General features: G+C 42.7%; 1 protein-coding gene across 3 annotated transcripts in view; it reads left to right on the forward strand.

Annotated features, from left to right (window-relative positions):
- The first annotated feature begins 13,740 nt into the window (after nucleotides 1-13,740).
- Nucleotides 13,741-16,630, forward strand: part of LOC131742653 (zinc finger protein 26) — an 86,761-nt gene continuing 83,871 nt past the window's right edge. Inside the window, exon 1 of one of the 3 annotated variants that reach the window (XM_067014458.1) lies at nucleotides 13,741-13,873. Coding sequence is in view for 1 of the 3 variants with exons in the window: in XM_067014465.1 (XP_066870566.1) it covers nucleotides 14,176-14,208 (33 nt within the window). In the remaining 2 variants the exon portion in view is untranslated. Of the gene's footprint in view, nucleotides 14,209-16,630 lie in introns of all 3 variants that reach the window. The other 2 variants (XM_067014465.1, XM_067014457.1) reach the window with 2 other exon arrangements.

Consider the following 16,630-nt stretch of genomic DNA (forward strand, 5'->3'; position numbering starts at 1 on the left):
GAACTACATTTCTCAGCGGGCCCCGCGGCGCGCCTCCCTGATGGACAGTGGTGAGGTTTCCTGCTGCCAACCTCTTTGCGGCTGCCTGGGGCTCCCGGTTCAGATGGTGGGATGTAGCCTGCGCTCCCCCCGACCCCTCAATGTGCTCACCATCCCTTCCAGTTTTGATCATAGAGCAAAGTAATTTATAAAATCAAAGTAGTAGTATAGGTACGTTTTATCCACTCCAACAGTACTAACAAAAAGAATGAAAATAAATGAAATGAGGGATTTGGGGAGAAATAAAATGTAATTATGGGAAGAGAAGTAAATTAAAGAATATAAAAGCAGAATATAGAAGAAATTAAAATAGAAAAAACTAAACTTGATAAAACCAATTTTTAAAAATAAAATATAAAATCATACTAGAGATTTTCATCAAAAAGTGAGAATAAACAGCAAAAACAATTGGTAATGAAAAAAGAAAATTAGTCAAAAAGAACAAATTAAAATATTTGTGAACGAATATTTTGCTCAATTATATGTCATCTAGGAACTATGTTAATAAATTTAGAACTTAATGAAGTATGTGATTTAAAGGAATAGTTAGGTAATCAACTTAAAATAATGTCTTTTTTTTTTTTTTTTTTTTTTTTTTTGGTGGTACGCGGGCCTCTCACTGTTGTGGCCTCTCCCGTTGCGGAGCACAGGCTCCGGACGCGCAGGCTCAGCGGCCATGGCTCACGGGCCCAGCCGCTCCGCGGCATGTGGGATCTTCCCGGACCAGGGCACGAACCCGTGTCCCCTGCATCGGCAGGCGGATTCTCAACCACTGCGCCACCAGGGAAGCCCAAAATAATGTCTTTTTAGACCTAAAGTGATGGTTAAAAATGTTTTTAGTGGGCTTCCCTGGTGGCGCGGTGGTTAAGAATCCACCTGCCGATGCAGGGGACACAGGTTCGAGCCCTAGTCCAGGAGGATCCCGCATGCCATGGAGCAACTAAGCCCGTGTGCCACAACTACTGAGTCTGTGCTCCAGAGCCTGCGAACCACAACTACTGAAGCCTGCGGGCCTAGAGCCTATGCTCTGCAGCAAGAGAAGCCACCACAATGAGAACCCCGTGCACTGCAACGAAGAGTAGCCCCGGCTCACCGCAGCTAGAAAAAGCCCGCGCTCAGCAATGAAGACCCAATGCAGCCAAAAATAAAGTAAGATAAATTTTTTTTAAAAGTTCTTAGCTACGGTTCCTATGTTTTCCTTGGTGAATCTTAAACATTATCAAAGAATATAATCTTACCAAACAATTTCTAAAAAAATGTAGACCAAACCCTTTTCTTAACACAAAGATAGCAAAATAGTTATACCATAACCAAAAGTAAATTTTAAAAAAACTGTAAAGCAGTCTCAGTTATGATATTTATGTGAAAAATTTTTAAAAATAGCAAATGGAATCAAGCAATACATTTAAAAACATATATCATGGGCTTCCCTGGTGGTGCAGTGGTTGAGGATCCGCCTGCCGATGCAGGGGACGCGGGTTCGTGCCCCGGTCCGGGAGGATCCCACATGCCGCGGGGCGGCTGCGCCCGCGGGCCATGGCCCTGAGCCTGCGCGTCTGGAGCCTGTGCTCCGCAATGGGAGAGACCACAACAGTGAGAGGCCCGCGTACCGCAGCGGGAAAAAAAAAAAAAACTTATATCATGAACAAGTAGAAGTCATTGCAGTACTTTTCACCATATCAGTAGATTAAATGGGGAAACATGCATCATCATCTAATTAAATACTGAAAAATCTTTAAATAAATTCAACCTAGAATGTCCATTAAAAACACACAGAAGTGTTGAGATACTACTACTGCAACATGTGAAAATAAATGTCTCATAAATGGATAACAGTATAAGAAGTATTATCGTTAGAAATCATAAAACTATCACCAATATTGTTATCTTAAATTGAGAATATTTTAAAAATACACGAAAGTATAGAGAATGAGATCATAAACAGTCAAATGATCGGATATTCACATTTGGTAATATTTGATTCAGATCCTTCTTTAATCAAAAAAAAAAAAATTAAAACACTGTATATTCAGTTGCTGTTCTCTGAGCCTTTAGTCTCTTTCCTCCTATTACCACTCCTCTTGGGGCAATCATTGCAATGAATGTGCTGTGTAGCCTGCCATTCCATGTATACTTTTACTACAGGCAGACTGTGTTTATCATATGTCATACATTTTATGTCTTAACTTTACATGAACGCTATTGTTAACAAACACAACATTAAATCTCCAGGTTGTTGATCCTGGTCTCAAGTAAAAAGACTTCTCATTCTTTTTTTGTTTTGTTTTTGTTTTTTAATATTTATTTGTTTATTTGGCTGTGCTGGGTTCTTAGTTGCAGCATGTGGGATCTAGTTCCCTGACCAGGGGTGGAACCTGGGCCCCCTGCATTGGGAGTGTGGAGTCTTAACCACTGGACCACCAGGAAAGTCCCAAGACTTGTCATTCTTTTTTTTTTTTTTTTTTTGTGGTACGCGGGCCTTTCACTGTTGTGGCCTCTCCCATTGCGGAGCACAGGCTCCGGATGCGCAGGCTCAGTGGCCATGGCTCATGGGCCCAGCCGCTCCGCGGCATGTGGGATCTTCCCAGACCGGGGCACGAACCCGTGTCCCCTGCATCGGCAGGCAGATTCTCAACCGCTGCGCCACCAGGGAAGCCCCGACTTGTCATTCTTAAATAACTGGGAAACAGTACCAGCTGGAGGCCTCACACTGAAGGGTCTTAGGAAATTTTCAGAAGCAGATGACTGCGTGAAGTGGACAACTGCTCAAGATCAGCAGAACAAGATGACCTGAGCACTTAGGTATGTACTTCATCCTCTTTGTCAGTGAAAGTTTAGAGTGCTTACTGCTGCTAGTTACATCTGAACTATGATACCCTGTAGAGTCTCGATCTTGACGACCTTGACATTGTTCTTTGCACCTCCATCACTCTTTGGAACGAGCCCAGCACCTGGTTACAATTTGTTGATGATATGGTGAAAATTTTTAACTTCGTATTCATTTTTCACCTAGCTTCCTTTGGTGCTAATTTATTGTGATAAATCAGTTGATTTCCTAAATAAGTTGGATCAACTCCTTAGTGCCTTTTTAAGTGGCAAAGAAGGTTTGGTTTTGTTTTTTAAGTAGGCAATTTAGTTAACACTCCTACAACTGGTTCTTTTTTATAAATTTATTTATTTTATTTACTTATTTTTGGCTGTGTTGGGTCTTCATTGCTGTGTGCGGGCTTTCTCTAGTTGTGGCGAGTGGGGGCTACTCTTTGTTGCGGTGCGCGGGCTTCTTGTCACGATGGAGCGTGGGCTGTAGGCACATGGGCTCAGTAGTTGTGGCTCGCAGGCTCTAGAGCACAGACTTTAGTAGTTTTGGCGCATGGGCTCAGTAGTTGTGGCACACGGGCTTAGTTGCTCCGCGCCACATGGGATCTTCCTGGACCAGGGCTTGAACCCGTGTCCCCTGCACTGGCAGGCAGATTCTTAACCACTTTGCCACGAGGGAAGTCCCCTAGTTCTTTCTAAAAGCTGACTTTGTAAAAATAGACTGATTTTTCTGCAAAATCTTATCTCAGAGGTTTACTGCCTTGTGTGTTGTCGTGGGTGCTCTGGTGTGCGACCAAGAACCTCCTTAAGGACTGAGGCACTGATCCCTCCAGCTACCAATTGTGGTGCCTTCTAAGAGGCCACAAATGAGTCCCTCTCAAGAAACTGCCCTCAGTTGAAGGAGCTGCCTCACCCAAGATTAGCCTCCTCCTTGGGGACAGCCTGTATCCAACAACTGGTCAATATGGGAGTACAAAGTCCCCACCCCTTTGCCTCAATTTTGGATGTCTCTGAAGGGCCCGCTTCAGAGACCTTTGCAGGATTAGTTGAGGCCTCCTTTGTAAATGGATCTCTGTTCAAATTTCCCTTCCGTCCAGTCCTGCTTCCCTCATTCCCTTACAAACCACCTGCTCATAAATCTCCATTACAAAGTCTGCTTCCTGCAAAACTCTACCTGCTACCTGTGTACACTTCTTGTTCCAGTTAGTTTATAACTGTCTGTTAGAGAAATACATTTGTCTCATCTTTTGCTGAGTCCCTTAGTATTAAAGTCCGAAGCTTATATAGGAGATTTCCCACACACACAAAATAAAAGCACAGAAAGAGAGTGGAGGATCAGGGAAGCTGAGACTGAGAAGAAATTATTATGAAAAAGACCATTTTAAAAATGGAGAAATAATTTTTCTAGGCATCTTCCATATAAATCAACCAAACAATTTAATATCTAAAGAGAAACTACTGTTTCCAAAATTGGGAGCAAAATAAATAGGAGCACTTTCTTACCTGAAGCTTAGAATTTAAGTGAGAAAAAAAATAAAGATATGCAAGGAGGAAACAAAGAATGATATGTGATATGAAGGCCATAGGAGTAATTTACATGGTTCAAATTACAAGTCCTACCACAGTTCATAAATACGGTGGGATCAAAATTCACTGGGATAGACAAGAATGAATTTGGAGGCTTTGCAATATGACCTGACCAAATTGAAAATGTGTATAGTGCTTCCTCATGCTGTGACTGTCTCATGGAACAGGGTGAATTCATGTATCAGGGGAGTCAGTAATTCTAGAACTAGAGGACCTGAGAAATTCTATTTTTGCCTTCCCTACATCCATTCCTTTTCTTCTGATAATTCATCTCAGTTTTTCTTTGGGAAACAACCTTTCTCCTATGCTTGGTCTATGTGGGTTCAGGAAAGCTTCAGACAATGAAGTATTGGTTTTATACAATGGGCAAGGGCTGGACCATCAGTCATTGTGACTCTTGTTCAGGAATGGGCATCTGACCCTCTGAGAGTCCATCCTCACATATTTTCCAGAACGATTATGAAAGAAGGGTGAGTTTTCCTCTGCTATTTCATGAGGAAAGGCCAACTGGGAAGAACAGAGAGAGGGAGAAAGTAGTGTAATGGCGAATGAAGCTGCGAGTCCAGCCATTACTGAAGCCCATTGCTTGTCCCCTTCAGTTATAAAACGAATACAGTTTCTCCATTAGTTTAAGCTAGTTTGAGCTATATTTCTGGCATTTGTATCCAAACGACTCAATACAAATTTACCGCATTAATTAGGCATGGTGTTTCTGATCTCAGGGAGACAGCAGTGAGTGGTGGCTTGAAGCAGGATCTTAGTTCCCTGCCCAGGAATTGAACCTGGGTAGCTGGGGTGAAAACCAGGAATTCTAACCACTAGGCCACCAGAAGTGAGAGGCTAGAAGAAGAGCTGCCCTGGCTCCTGTCCCCTTTGAAAACAAAAGTTTTTCAAGGAGACAAAAACTTGAAGACAGGCACAAAGTTTATTATTAGAGACACAGCACAACATGTGGGAGAGCAGCAGAGAAGAAGAGCACAGAGAAGCAGTTTATTTATTTAAGGCAGAAGCAAGGCAGAAATACGCACCAGGAAAAGAGTGCAGGTATCCTCCTTAATGAGGAGTACGCCAGAGAGGTGATTTAAATCACTTATCTGAGGGCAGTGCTTCTGAGTCTTTGTTTTCCTCTGGCTAATAATCTTGCTTTGTTTCCCACATCTGACCAGGCCCAGGGCCCTCCCCATGTGTGCGCATTTTTTAGCCAAGATGGATTGCACCGTGGGGGTCTCTGGGAGACTGACAGCACCTATTATGGGATAGCAGCCCCTCCCTTTCTGACCCCTGAGGAGCCTTTCTGTTCATGTGCAGTTGGGGAGGTCTCCTTGACCTCAGGAGTGGTAGATGTGGTCATTTATCTCTTTACTCCAACAGAGCTCAGCTCCTGCCATTAACTTTTTCCTTGAAGTGTCAGGGGGAGACAAACCCCAATTTACTCAGCTTGACAAATTCCAGCTGCTCAGCCCCAGAGCCCATCCACCTCCTACCTCATTTCCAGCATCAGTTCCCATGCCAATTAAAAAAAAAAAAAAAAAAAAACTAAGCTAAATCACTGAAAAATATAGAAACAAAAAGATATGTATTTATTCATTGTTGCAGCTCTACTTCCTTCTTGCATGCAGTTGCCCCAATTACTGTCCCTAATCTTCTATGAACAGAATGGTTATCTTTGTGTTGTATTCTGTCATATCCTACACACTGAAATGCCCTCGTTGGTCTCCTCTTGTATATACACTGTCATTAATTATTCTTACAGATGTCTATTTCTCTCACGCACTTTTCCAAGACCTCCTTCCGTTCCCTCATACCCAATGGCAATCCTAGACCCTCTTCCCTAAAAATAGTTCTGCATTGTTTTAAGGCAGTAGCAGCTTTACACCATAACAAAAGTTTCATAATTATGAATAAGGAGACTTGGAGTAACAGGAGACTAAGGTCTAATATGGAAAGATCTGGAAAGACAGCAAGATAAGGGATTATCCATTTAAATTTACTTAAATGACAAAATGGCAAACCAAATGGTAGGACAGCCTAAGAAAGAACTTAAGTGCTGAGTTTCCTTCTATCAGAGAACCGGGCATAGAATGTGTTTGGGACTTGTTACAAATACAATTTGCTTGGGAATTTTATGAAACCATAACAGTGACTGAGCAGGTCTGGGTTAAATAGAAAGGGAAGATTAAATGGGAGGTAAGTGGAATAAAGGAAAGAGCTCAGGATTTGAATTTCTAGTGATTTAGACTTTTTGATATGTTGCATTTTCATTTTAATTTGGTTCAAAGTATTTTCTAATTTTCCTATGATTTCTTCTTTGAGTTAGGGGTTGCTTAAAAATGTGGTTTTTTTTTTTTTTTTTTTCTGCGGTATGCGGGCCTCTCACTGTTGTGGCCTCTCCTGTTGCGGAGCACAGGCTCCGGACGCGCAGGCCTAGCGGCCATGGCTCACAGGCTTAGTTGCTCCGCGGCATGTGGGATCTTCCCGGACCAGGGCACGAACCCGTGTCTCCTGCATCGGCAGGTGGATTCTCAACCACTGCGCCACCAGGGAAGCCCTAAAAATGTGTTTTTTAAATTTCCAAAAACCTGGGGATTTCCAACAATTTTTCTGGGGTTGATTTCTAATTTAGTTCCACTGTTGTCAGAAAACATAATTTTTATGAGTTCAATCCTTTCAAATTTATTAAGACTTTTTTGTGGTCCAACATAGGACCTATCTTGGAGAATGTTCCATGTACATGTAAAAATTATGCATATTTAACAATCTTTAGAGACAGTGTTCTAGATTTGTCAGTTACTTTGAGTGGACTCATAGTATTATTTTAGTCTTTTCTCTTCCTGCTAATTTTGGATAGTTTCTTGCTTTTATCTTTAATATTTCCTCTCCTTTGCCTTCTTTAGATTTACTTTGTTCTTTAGCTTTTTGAGAATTCAACTCACTTATTGTTTTGTTTTTACTATTATAATTACTTAAGATTATGAAATTTCCTGTCATCATTGCTTTAAGTTTCTCCCACAAATTCTTGTACAGTGTTGTCTACGGTTTTGTCTGTATTTCCCTCGCTATTTGTTGAATAGAAAGCTTTTTTTTAAAAAAGATATTCAGGCAGAAAGACCCTTTGAAATTATGCTATTAATTTATAGTTAAATATTGCCTGCCATATCAGTGAACAAAGGATTTTGCAGCCATCAAGCCATCACATTACAGCTGCCCTGATGGTGAGCCTTGAGGAAACTCAGGATGAGAAAACACAGGATCCTGGCCCCAGATAGCTGAGGTGCATATCAAAAGAACGATTTCAGTGAGTGCAGACTTTGCATCTTCCCATACATAAAAAAAGCACTGCAGAGGGCAGACAGCAGAAGCAAGAAGAACTATAATCCTGCAGCCCATGGAACAAAAACCACATTCACAGAAAGATAGACAAGATGAAAAGGCAGAGGGCTATGTACCAAATGAAGGAACAATATAAAACCCCAGAAAAACAACTAAATGAGGTGGAGATAGGCAACCTTCCAGAAAAAGAATTCAGAATAATGATAGTTAAGATGATCCAGGACCTTGGAAAAAGAATGGAGGCAAACATCAAGAAGATGCAAGAAATGTTTAACAAAGACCTTGAAGAATTAATGAACGAACAAACAGACATAAATGATACAATAATTGAAATGAAAAATACACTAGAAGAATCAATAGCAGAATAACTGAGGCAGAAGAACAGATAAGTGACCTGGAAGACAGAATGGTGGAATTCACTGCTGTTGAACAAAATAAAGAAAACAGAATGAAAAGAAATGAAGACAGCCTAAGAGGCTTCTGGGACAATATTAAACACAACAATATTTGCATTATAGGGGTCCCAGAAGAAGAAGAGAGAGAAAGGACCCAAGAAAATATTTGAAGAGATTATAGTTGAAAAATTCCCTAACATGGGAAAGGAAATAGCCACCCAATTCCAGGAAGTGCAGAGAGTCCCAGGCAGGATAAACCCAAAGAGAAACACACCAAGACACACAGTAATCAAATTGACAAAAATTAAAGAAAAAGAAAAATTATTAAAAGCAATAAGGAAAAATGACAACATACAAGGGAACTACCATAAGGTTAACAGCTGATTTCTCAGCAGAAACTCTACAAGACAGAAGGGAGTGGCATGACATATTTAAAGTGATGAAAGGGAAGAACCTACAACCAAGATTACTCTACCCAGGAAAGAACTCATTCAGATTTGATGGAGAAATCAAAAGCTTTACAGACAAGCAAAAGCTAAGAGAATTCAGTGCCACCAAACCAGCTGTAAAACAAATGCTAAAGGAACTTCTCTAAGTGGGAAAAACAGGAGAAGAAAAGGACCTACAAAAACAAACCCAAAACAATTAAGAAAATGGTAATAGGAACATACATATCAATAACTACCTTAAACATGAATGGATTAAATGTTCCAACCAAAAAACACAGGCTCGCTGAATGGATACAAAAACAAGACCCATATATATGCTGTCCACAAGAAACCCACTTCAGACCTAGGGACACATATAGACTGAAAGTGAGGGATGGAAAAAGATATTCCATGCAAATGGAAATCAAAAGAAAGCTGGAGTCACAATACTTCTAAAAGATAAAATAGACTTTAAAATAAAGAATGTTATAAGAGACAAGGAAGGACACTACATAATGATCAAGGGATAAATCCAAGAAGAAGATATAACAATTATAAATATATATGCACCCAACATAGGGCACCTCAATACATAAGGCAAATGCTAACAGCTATAAAAGAGGAAATCAACAGTAACACAATAATAGTGGGGGACTTTAACACCTCACTTAAACCAATGGACAGATCATCCAAACAGAAAATTAATAAGGAAAAACAAGCTTTAAATGACACAATAGACCAGATGGATTTAATTGATATTTATAGGACATTCCATCCAAAAACAGCAGATTACACTTTCTTCTCAAGTGCACATGGAACATTCTCCAGGATAGATCACATCTTGGGTCACAAATCAAGCCTCAGTAAATTTAAGAAAATTGAAATCATATCAAGCATCTTTTCTGACCACAACGCTATGAGATTAGAAATCAATTACAGGGAAAAACCATAAAAAACACAAACACATGGAGGCTAAACAATATGTTACTAAATAACCAAGAGATCACTAAAAAAATCAAAGAGGAAATAAAAAAAATACCTAGAGACAAATGACAATGAAAACACGACGATCTAAAACCTACGGGATACAGCAAAAGTAGTTCTAAGAGGGAAGTTTATAGCATTACAATCCTACCTCAAGAAACAACAAACATATCAAATAAACAATCTAATATTACACTAAAGGAACTAGAGAAAGAAGAACAAACAAAACCTAAAGTTAGTAGAAGGAAAGAAGTCATAAAGATCAGAGCAGAAATAAATGAAATAGAAACAAAGAAAACAATAGCAAAGATCAATAAAACCAAAAGCTGGTTCCTTAAGAAGATAAACAAAATTGATAAACCATTAGCCAGACTCATCAAGAAAAAGAGGGAGAGGACTCAAATCAATAAAATTAGAACTGAAAAAGGAAAAGTTACAATGGACACTGCAAAAGTACAAAGCATCATAAGAGACTACTGCAAGCAACTCTATGCCAATAAAATGGACAATCTGGAAGAAACGGACAAATTCTTAGAAAGGTATAACCCTCCAAGACTGAACCAGGAAGAAATAGAAAATATGAACAGACCAATCACAAGTAATGAAATTGAAACTGTGATTTAAAATCTGCCAACAAACAAAAGTCCAGGAACAGATGGCTTCACAGGTGAATTCTATCAAACATTTAGAGAAGAGCCGACACCCATCCTTCTCAAAGTCTTCCAAAAAATTGCAGAGGAAGGAACACTCCCAATCTCATTCTACGAGGCCACCATCACCCTGATACCAAAACCAGACAAAGATACTACAAAAAAAGAAAATTACAGACCAATATCACTGATGAATATAGATGCAAAAATCCTCAAAAAAATACTAGCAAACAGGGCTTCCCTGGTGGTGCAGTGGTTGAGAATCCGCCTGCTGATGCAGGGGACACGGGTTCGTGCCCCGGTCTGGGAAGATCCCACATGCCGCGGAGCGGCTGGGCCCGTGAGCCATGGCCACTGAGCCTGTGCGTCTGGAGCCTGTGCTCCGCAATGGGAGAGGCCACAACAGTGAGAGGCCCACGTACCGGCAAAAAAAAAAAACAAAACTAGCAAACAGGATCCAACAACACATTAAAAGGATCATGCACCATGATCAAGCGGGATTTATCCCAGGGAAGCAAGGATTCTTCAATATTCGCAAATCAAACAATGTGATACACCATATTAACAAATTGAAGAATAAAAACTATATGATCATTTCAATCGATGCAGAAAAAGCTTTTGACAAAATTCAACACCGATTTATGATAAAAAACTCTCCAGAAAATGGGCATAGAGAGAACCTACCTCAACATAATAAAGGCCATGTACGACAAACCGACAGCAAACATCATTCTCAATGGTGAAAAACTGAAAGCATTTCCTCTAAGATCAGGAACAAGACAAGGATGTCCACTCTCACCACGATTATTCAACATAGTTTTGGAAGCCCTAGCCATGGCAATCAGAGAAGAAAAAGAAATAAAAGGAATACAAATTGGAAAAGAAGAAGTAAAACTGTCACTGTTTACAGATGACATGATACTATACATAGAGAATCCTAAAGATCCCACCAGAAAACTACTAGAGCTAATGAATGAATTTGGTAAAGTTGCAGAATACAAAATTAATGCACAGAAATCTCTTGCATTCCTATACACTAACAACAAAAGATCAGAAAGAGAAATTAAGGAAACAATCCCATTCACCACTGCAACAAAAAGAATAAAATACCTAGGAATAAACCTACCTAAGGAGGTAAAAGACCTGTACTCAGAAAACTATATGTCACTGATGAAAGAAATCAAAGATGACACAATCAGATGGAGAGGTATACCATGTTCTTGGATTGAAAGAATCAATATTGTGAAAATGACTATACTACCCAAAGCAATCTACAGATTCAAAGCAATCCGTATCAAATTACCTATGGTATTTTTTACAGAACTAGGACAAAAAAGTCTTAAAATTTGTACGGAGACACAAAAAACCCCAAATATCCAATGCGGTCTTGAGGGAAAAAAACGGAGCTGGAGGGATCAGACTCCCTGACTTCAGACTATACTACAAAGCTACAGTAATCAAGACAATATGGTACTGGCACAAAAACAGAAATATAGATCAATGGAACAGGATAGAAAGCCCAGAGATAAACCCACGCACCTATGATCAACTAATCTATGACAAAGGAGGCAAGGATATACAAAGGAGAAAAGACAGTCTCTTCAATAAGCGGTGCTGAGAAAACTGGAAGCTACATGTAAAAGAATGAAATTAGAACACTCCCTAACACCATACACAAAAATAAACTCAAAATGGATTAGATACTTAAATGTAAGACTGCACACTATAAAACTCTTACAGGAAAATATAGGAAAAACACTCTTTGACACAATTCACAGCAAGATCTTTTTTGACCCACCCTCTAGAGTAATGGAAATAAAAACAAAAATAAATGAATGGGACCTAATGAAACTTAAAAGCTTTTGCACAGCAAAGGAAACTATAAACAAGATGAAAAGATAACCCTCAGAATGGGAGAAAATATTTGCAAACGAATCAACGGACAAAGGATTAATCTCCAAATTATATAAACAGCTCATGCAGCTCAATATTAAAGAAACAAACAACCCAATCGAAAAATGGGCAGAAGATGTAAATAGACATTTCTCCAAAGAAGACATACAGATGGCCAAGAGGCACATGAAAAGCTGCTCAACATCACTAATTATTAGAGAAATGCAAATCAAAACTACAATGAAGTATCACCTCACACCAGTTAGAATGGGCATCATCAGAACATCTACAAACAACATATGCACTGTTGGTGGGAATGTAAATTGATACAGCCACTGTGGAGAACAGTATGGAGGTTCCTTAAAAAACTGAATATCTAATTACCATATGACCCAGCAATCCCAGTACTGGGCATATACCCAGAGAAAAACATAATTCAAAAAGACATATGTACTCCCAATGTTCATTGCAGCACTATTTACGATAGCCAGGTCATGGAAGCAACCTAAATGACCATCGACAGATTAATGGATCAAGATGTGGTAATATACAATGGAATATTACTCAGCCATAAAAAGGAACAAAATTGGGGCATTTGTAGAGACGTGGACGGTTCTAGAGACTGTCATACAGAGTGAAGCAAGTCAGAAAGCGAAAAACAAACATCATATATTAACGCATATATGTGGAATCTAGAAAAATGGTACAGAGGAACCAGTTTCAGGGCAGAAATTGAGACACAGATGTAGCGAAAAAAACGTATAGACACCAAGAGGGGAAAGTGGTGGTGGTGGTGGTGGCGGTATGATGAATTGGGAGATTGTGATTGACATGTATACACTAATATGTATTAAATGGATGACTAATAAGAACCTGCTGTATAAAAAAATAAAATAAAATTCAAAAATAAAATAAAAACTCTCTTCCTTATGGTAAAAGTAACAACAACAACAACAAAAAGCCCTGAATTCCTTAACTTGAGATGTGTGGTTTTCTTTAATCAACAGTAATCTTTTGATGTTCCGACTACCTGTTCTTTGTTGCAAAAAACTCCTATAATATCCTGGCTTCCCCATTTGCCTCTTTGGAACAGCCCCTCAGAGTTAAGATGCTGTGTCCCAAGCTTAAGTCCTCAATTTTGTCCATAAAGTAAAACATAAGTCTCAACGTTTAGGTTGTGCGGTTTTTTTCAGTCGGCTATTGTTTGCTCTGTCTGGGACGGAGAGTTGGCATGTTCATGTCTTCCATTAGTGATGTACTTCTATTTCTCTTTTCATCTACCGTTATTAAGTTGGTAACTATTATTTGGGGCACTGATATTCACAATTGTTTTATAACCCTGTGCACTGCAGCTTGCAGCCTCACACGGTGTTCTTCTCCGCTGTGCTCTCCGGTCGGAACTCTGCCCGGTGTGGCGTCCAGACCCGAGCGCCAGCCCCTGCACCGAGAAGGACTCCACCCGGGCAGGCGTCACCAGGGGCAGACAACCGGTGCTTGCAGAGCCGGCCAGCCCGCCTTTCCCATCAGCCCCCGCCGCTCTCCCCAGGCCCTCCGCCTCCTCCGCAGAGGGTTCTGGGAGATGTCGTTTTCTTCCGGCCGCTCCTGGTCGCGTGACGTACTTCCGCGTGCGCCGCACCCCCGCCTCAGCGGACTACGCGCCTAGCGGGCTGCAGCCTGCGGGGCAACTGTGCACAGAGGCGGGCCGGGGACGTTCTGTTTCCTTGGCCGCGGAGCTGGCGGAGACGCGAAGGTACCCTGGCCCGGAACGTCCTGTGCGCACCAGGCTCTTGGCCGCCTGAACCCCCACGGTCGATCCGGGCGTGGAGGCGGCTCGCCCGGCCTCGGTCCCTCCCGCTTAACGGCTGCGGAACGGTACAAACTCTTCGCCCCGGTTCCCTCCGCCCGGGCCCGGAGGCCGCGTCCCTGCGAGGGACTCAGCCCCGACGGGCAGGTGCCTGGTGCCCGCGGACCCTCTCTCCGTGGGGCGCGAAGCCCCTGCTGGGTGTGGGCGGGGTGGGAGCAGCCGGGAGACCCTGCACGAAACAGCGCGGGATGGCCAGCAGGTCCCGGACAGCTTCGTGTTGGGTGAGTCGGGACTTTCTCCCTTGCGCAAGCTGACTGGGCCGTGAGCGTGGCCGTGTTCATCCCGTGACGGCGGCCGTGTTCATCCCGTGACGGCCACGCCAGGGCCTGAATTCGCGTGTTCGCCGCCGTCCGCCTGGGTCTCCAGGAACGTTTCTCGTCTTCGGGTATTTTGTGTCCGGTGCCCTGTCCTTCGACAGGTACCCTGTTTTGTGGTCTACAGCGGACCCTGAATTCTGAGGGCAGCAAGGGTCCTCGTGAAGGAAGTGATCCTCTGTCGTTTCAGGTTTCTCACACACAAGTACGGAGTTGTCTTCGTGTCCAGCCCTTTCGGGCACGATCAGGGAAATTAACCTCTTTGTTCATTCACTTGTTGAGATGCTCATACACCGAGTGTCTTTGTGTGCTGGACGCTTGAGACTGGCGCTGGCAGTGCGAAGGAATTACGTACGTTTCTTGCTTTCGAGGAGCTGCGGTCTCTTGCGGAGGGTAGTCGCTGGGCAGGGTGGCGGACGGGTTCGAGGGCTCAGAGCCGGAAGGAGCCGCGTCGCGAGAGGAGAGGGCCAGTGGACCGGCCGGGCCGGGCGGGTGGTTGGGCGGTGAGCCAGAGCGGGCTTCCCGGCGAAGGTGAACTTCCTCGGAGCCGCTGGCGCGCTGATCGTGTTTCCGGCCTTGAGAACACTGTTGGAAGAGGTATCCAGGGGCCGAGCGAGCTTGAAGGTGTTCGAAGCGCAGTGCCTGTCGTCGGATCTGTAGCTTGGGTAGGGGTTTTCAACTAACATGTGCAGATTAAAGGCGCCTGTGTTCGGGGGAGCGCAGGGTACAACGAGTAGAGCCCCAGGAGGGACCAGTAGAGGACTCAGGGCAACCAGGACGGCGGTGCCGAAGGGCTGGGGTGCAAGGGAGGTGACAGAAAATTTGGAGAGTGATTTCTTCCCCTGCAAATTTGAGAAAAGAGAGCTTCCTAGAAGCCATGATACGAAATGCCTCAGAAGTATTTCATGAGGCCGAAAGGTGTCGCCTGGACTTCCGAATGTGTGGGTCTTAAGCAGCTTTTCCAGAGCAGAGAGAATGTCCGGGGTGGTGCAGGTGGTCAGTTCCTGAGAGGCGAAGGGATTGCATTCCGCCGTGGGCCGCAGGATGTAGAGAAGCGATTGGTGATAGTATAGGCACTTTTTTAGGTGAGCAAGTGTGACAGGAAGAGTTTGGGTGTCAGGGGAGAAGGGACTTCACCGAGGCGGCCGGAGGGGTACAGTTAACCTCAAAATCAATGAACTTTTTGCTTTTAAACAATAACCATACAGAGAGTACAACGAGAGAAAACGTATTTTCAATAGCAATTGGAAAAGATAAAATAAGTGACCATAAGGGTACAGGACCTGAATAAAGAAGACTTCACAACTGTTGAATGATATTAATAGGCACCACTTTTGGCCTAGCCACTTTGTGTGTGTGACGTTATTTACACCTCACGGCCCTGTGAGGCAAGTATGTCCCCATTTTACAGCTGAGGAAACTGGGGAGCCTGCCAGGTCCCAAACTAGTAAGGGAAACAAGGACACTAGGGTGGCAGAGCTGAGATTCAGACCCACGTAGAGTGTCGTCAGAGCCTGCGCTCTTATTGCCTCCTAGGACCTAAAAGACTTGAACAAATGTAGACAGTTTTTCCTTGTTTTTCAGTGCACGTGTTTAGCAAGCCTTTATTGACTATTATGCCAGGTAATTTTCTAGGGCATGCAGGGCTGAACAAGATTGACAGGGCCCATGACCCCGTGGAGGGTATGGGAGATGGTAAGACATACCAGGGGAACATCATGAACAAAGTTGTGAATGTTCATGTACTGAGAGGCTGGGTGGCTACTTCAGACTGGCAACCTTGTCCTGAGGCAGCATTGAAGCAGAATCTGAATGACAGCTGGATGATCATGGGAGGATGGGGGAACAGAGCAGGAAGCAGCTAAGTCAGTGGCCTTAAGGTGAGGACCAGCAGGTGCCCTGTCTCGTGGAAAGAAGGTGTGTGGCAGGAATGGGGAGGGAGCGCACTAGAGTAAGGCCAGACGTGCAGGGCCCTTTCAGTAGGCAGAGGATCATCTGGAAAGCCCTAGGAGTTTATAACATTTTATGTTTTATTTTGAAAGAATTTCAAAACTAGAGAAGTTGCAAGAATAGTATAAAATAATCTCCTGTATTGTATTAAAAATAACCACCACCTTTCACCCAGATTCCCCAGATTAGCTCTGTCATTCTCTCTTTACTTGTGTTTGTGTGTACATGAATTGGTATAAAGGGAACAGCCACAGAGACTGAAGTTCAGTGTTACTTTCTACCAGAGCCTCTTTCCCCTCTCCTCTGTTGTGCAGATGGGGAGTGACTGATCACCTCATGTAAACAGACATTGAGCTGGTTTGGGGCTGGGGTGCGGCTT

The sequence above is a fragment of the Kogia breviceps genome, chromosome 15 (genome assembly GCF_026419965.1).
Source record: "Kogia breviceps isolate mKogBre1 chromosome 15, mKogBre1 haplotype 1, whole genome shotgun sequence".
NCBI classification, from domain to species: Eukaryota; Metazoa; Chordata; class Mammalia; order Artiodactyla; family Physeteridae; genus Kogia; species Kogia breviceps.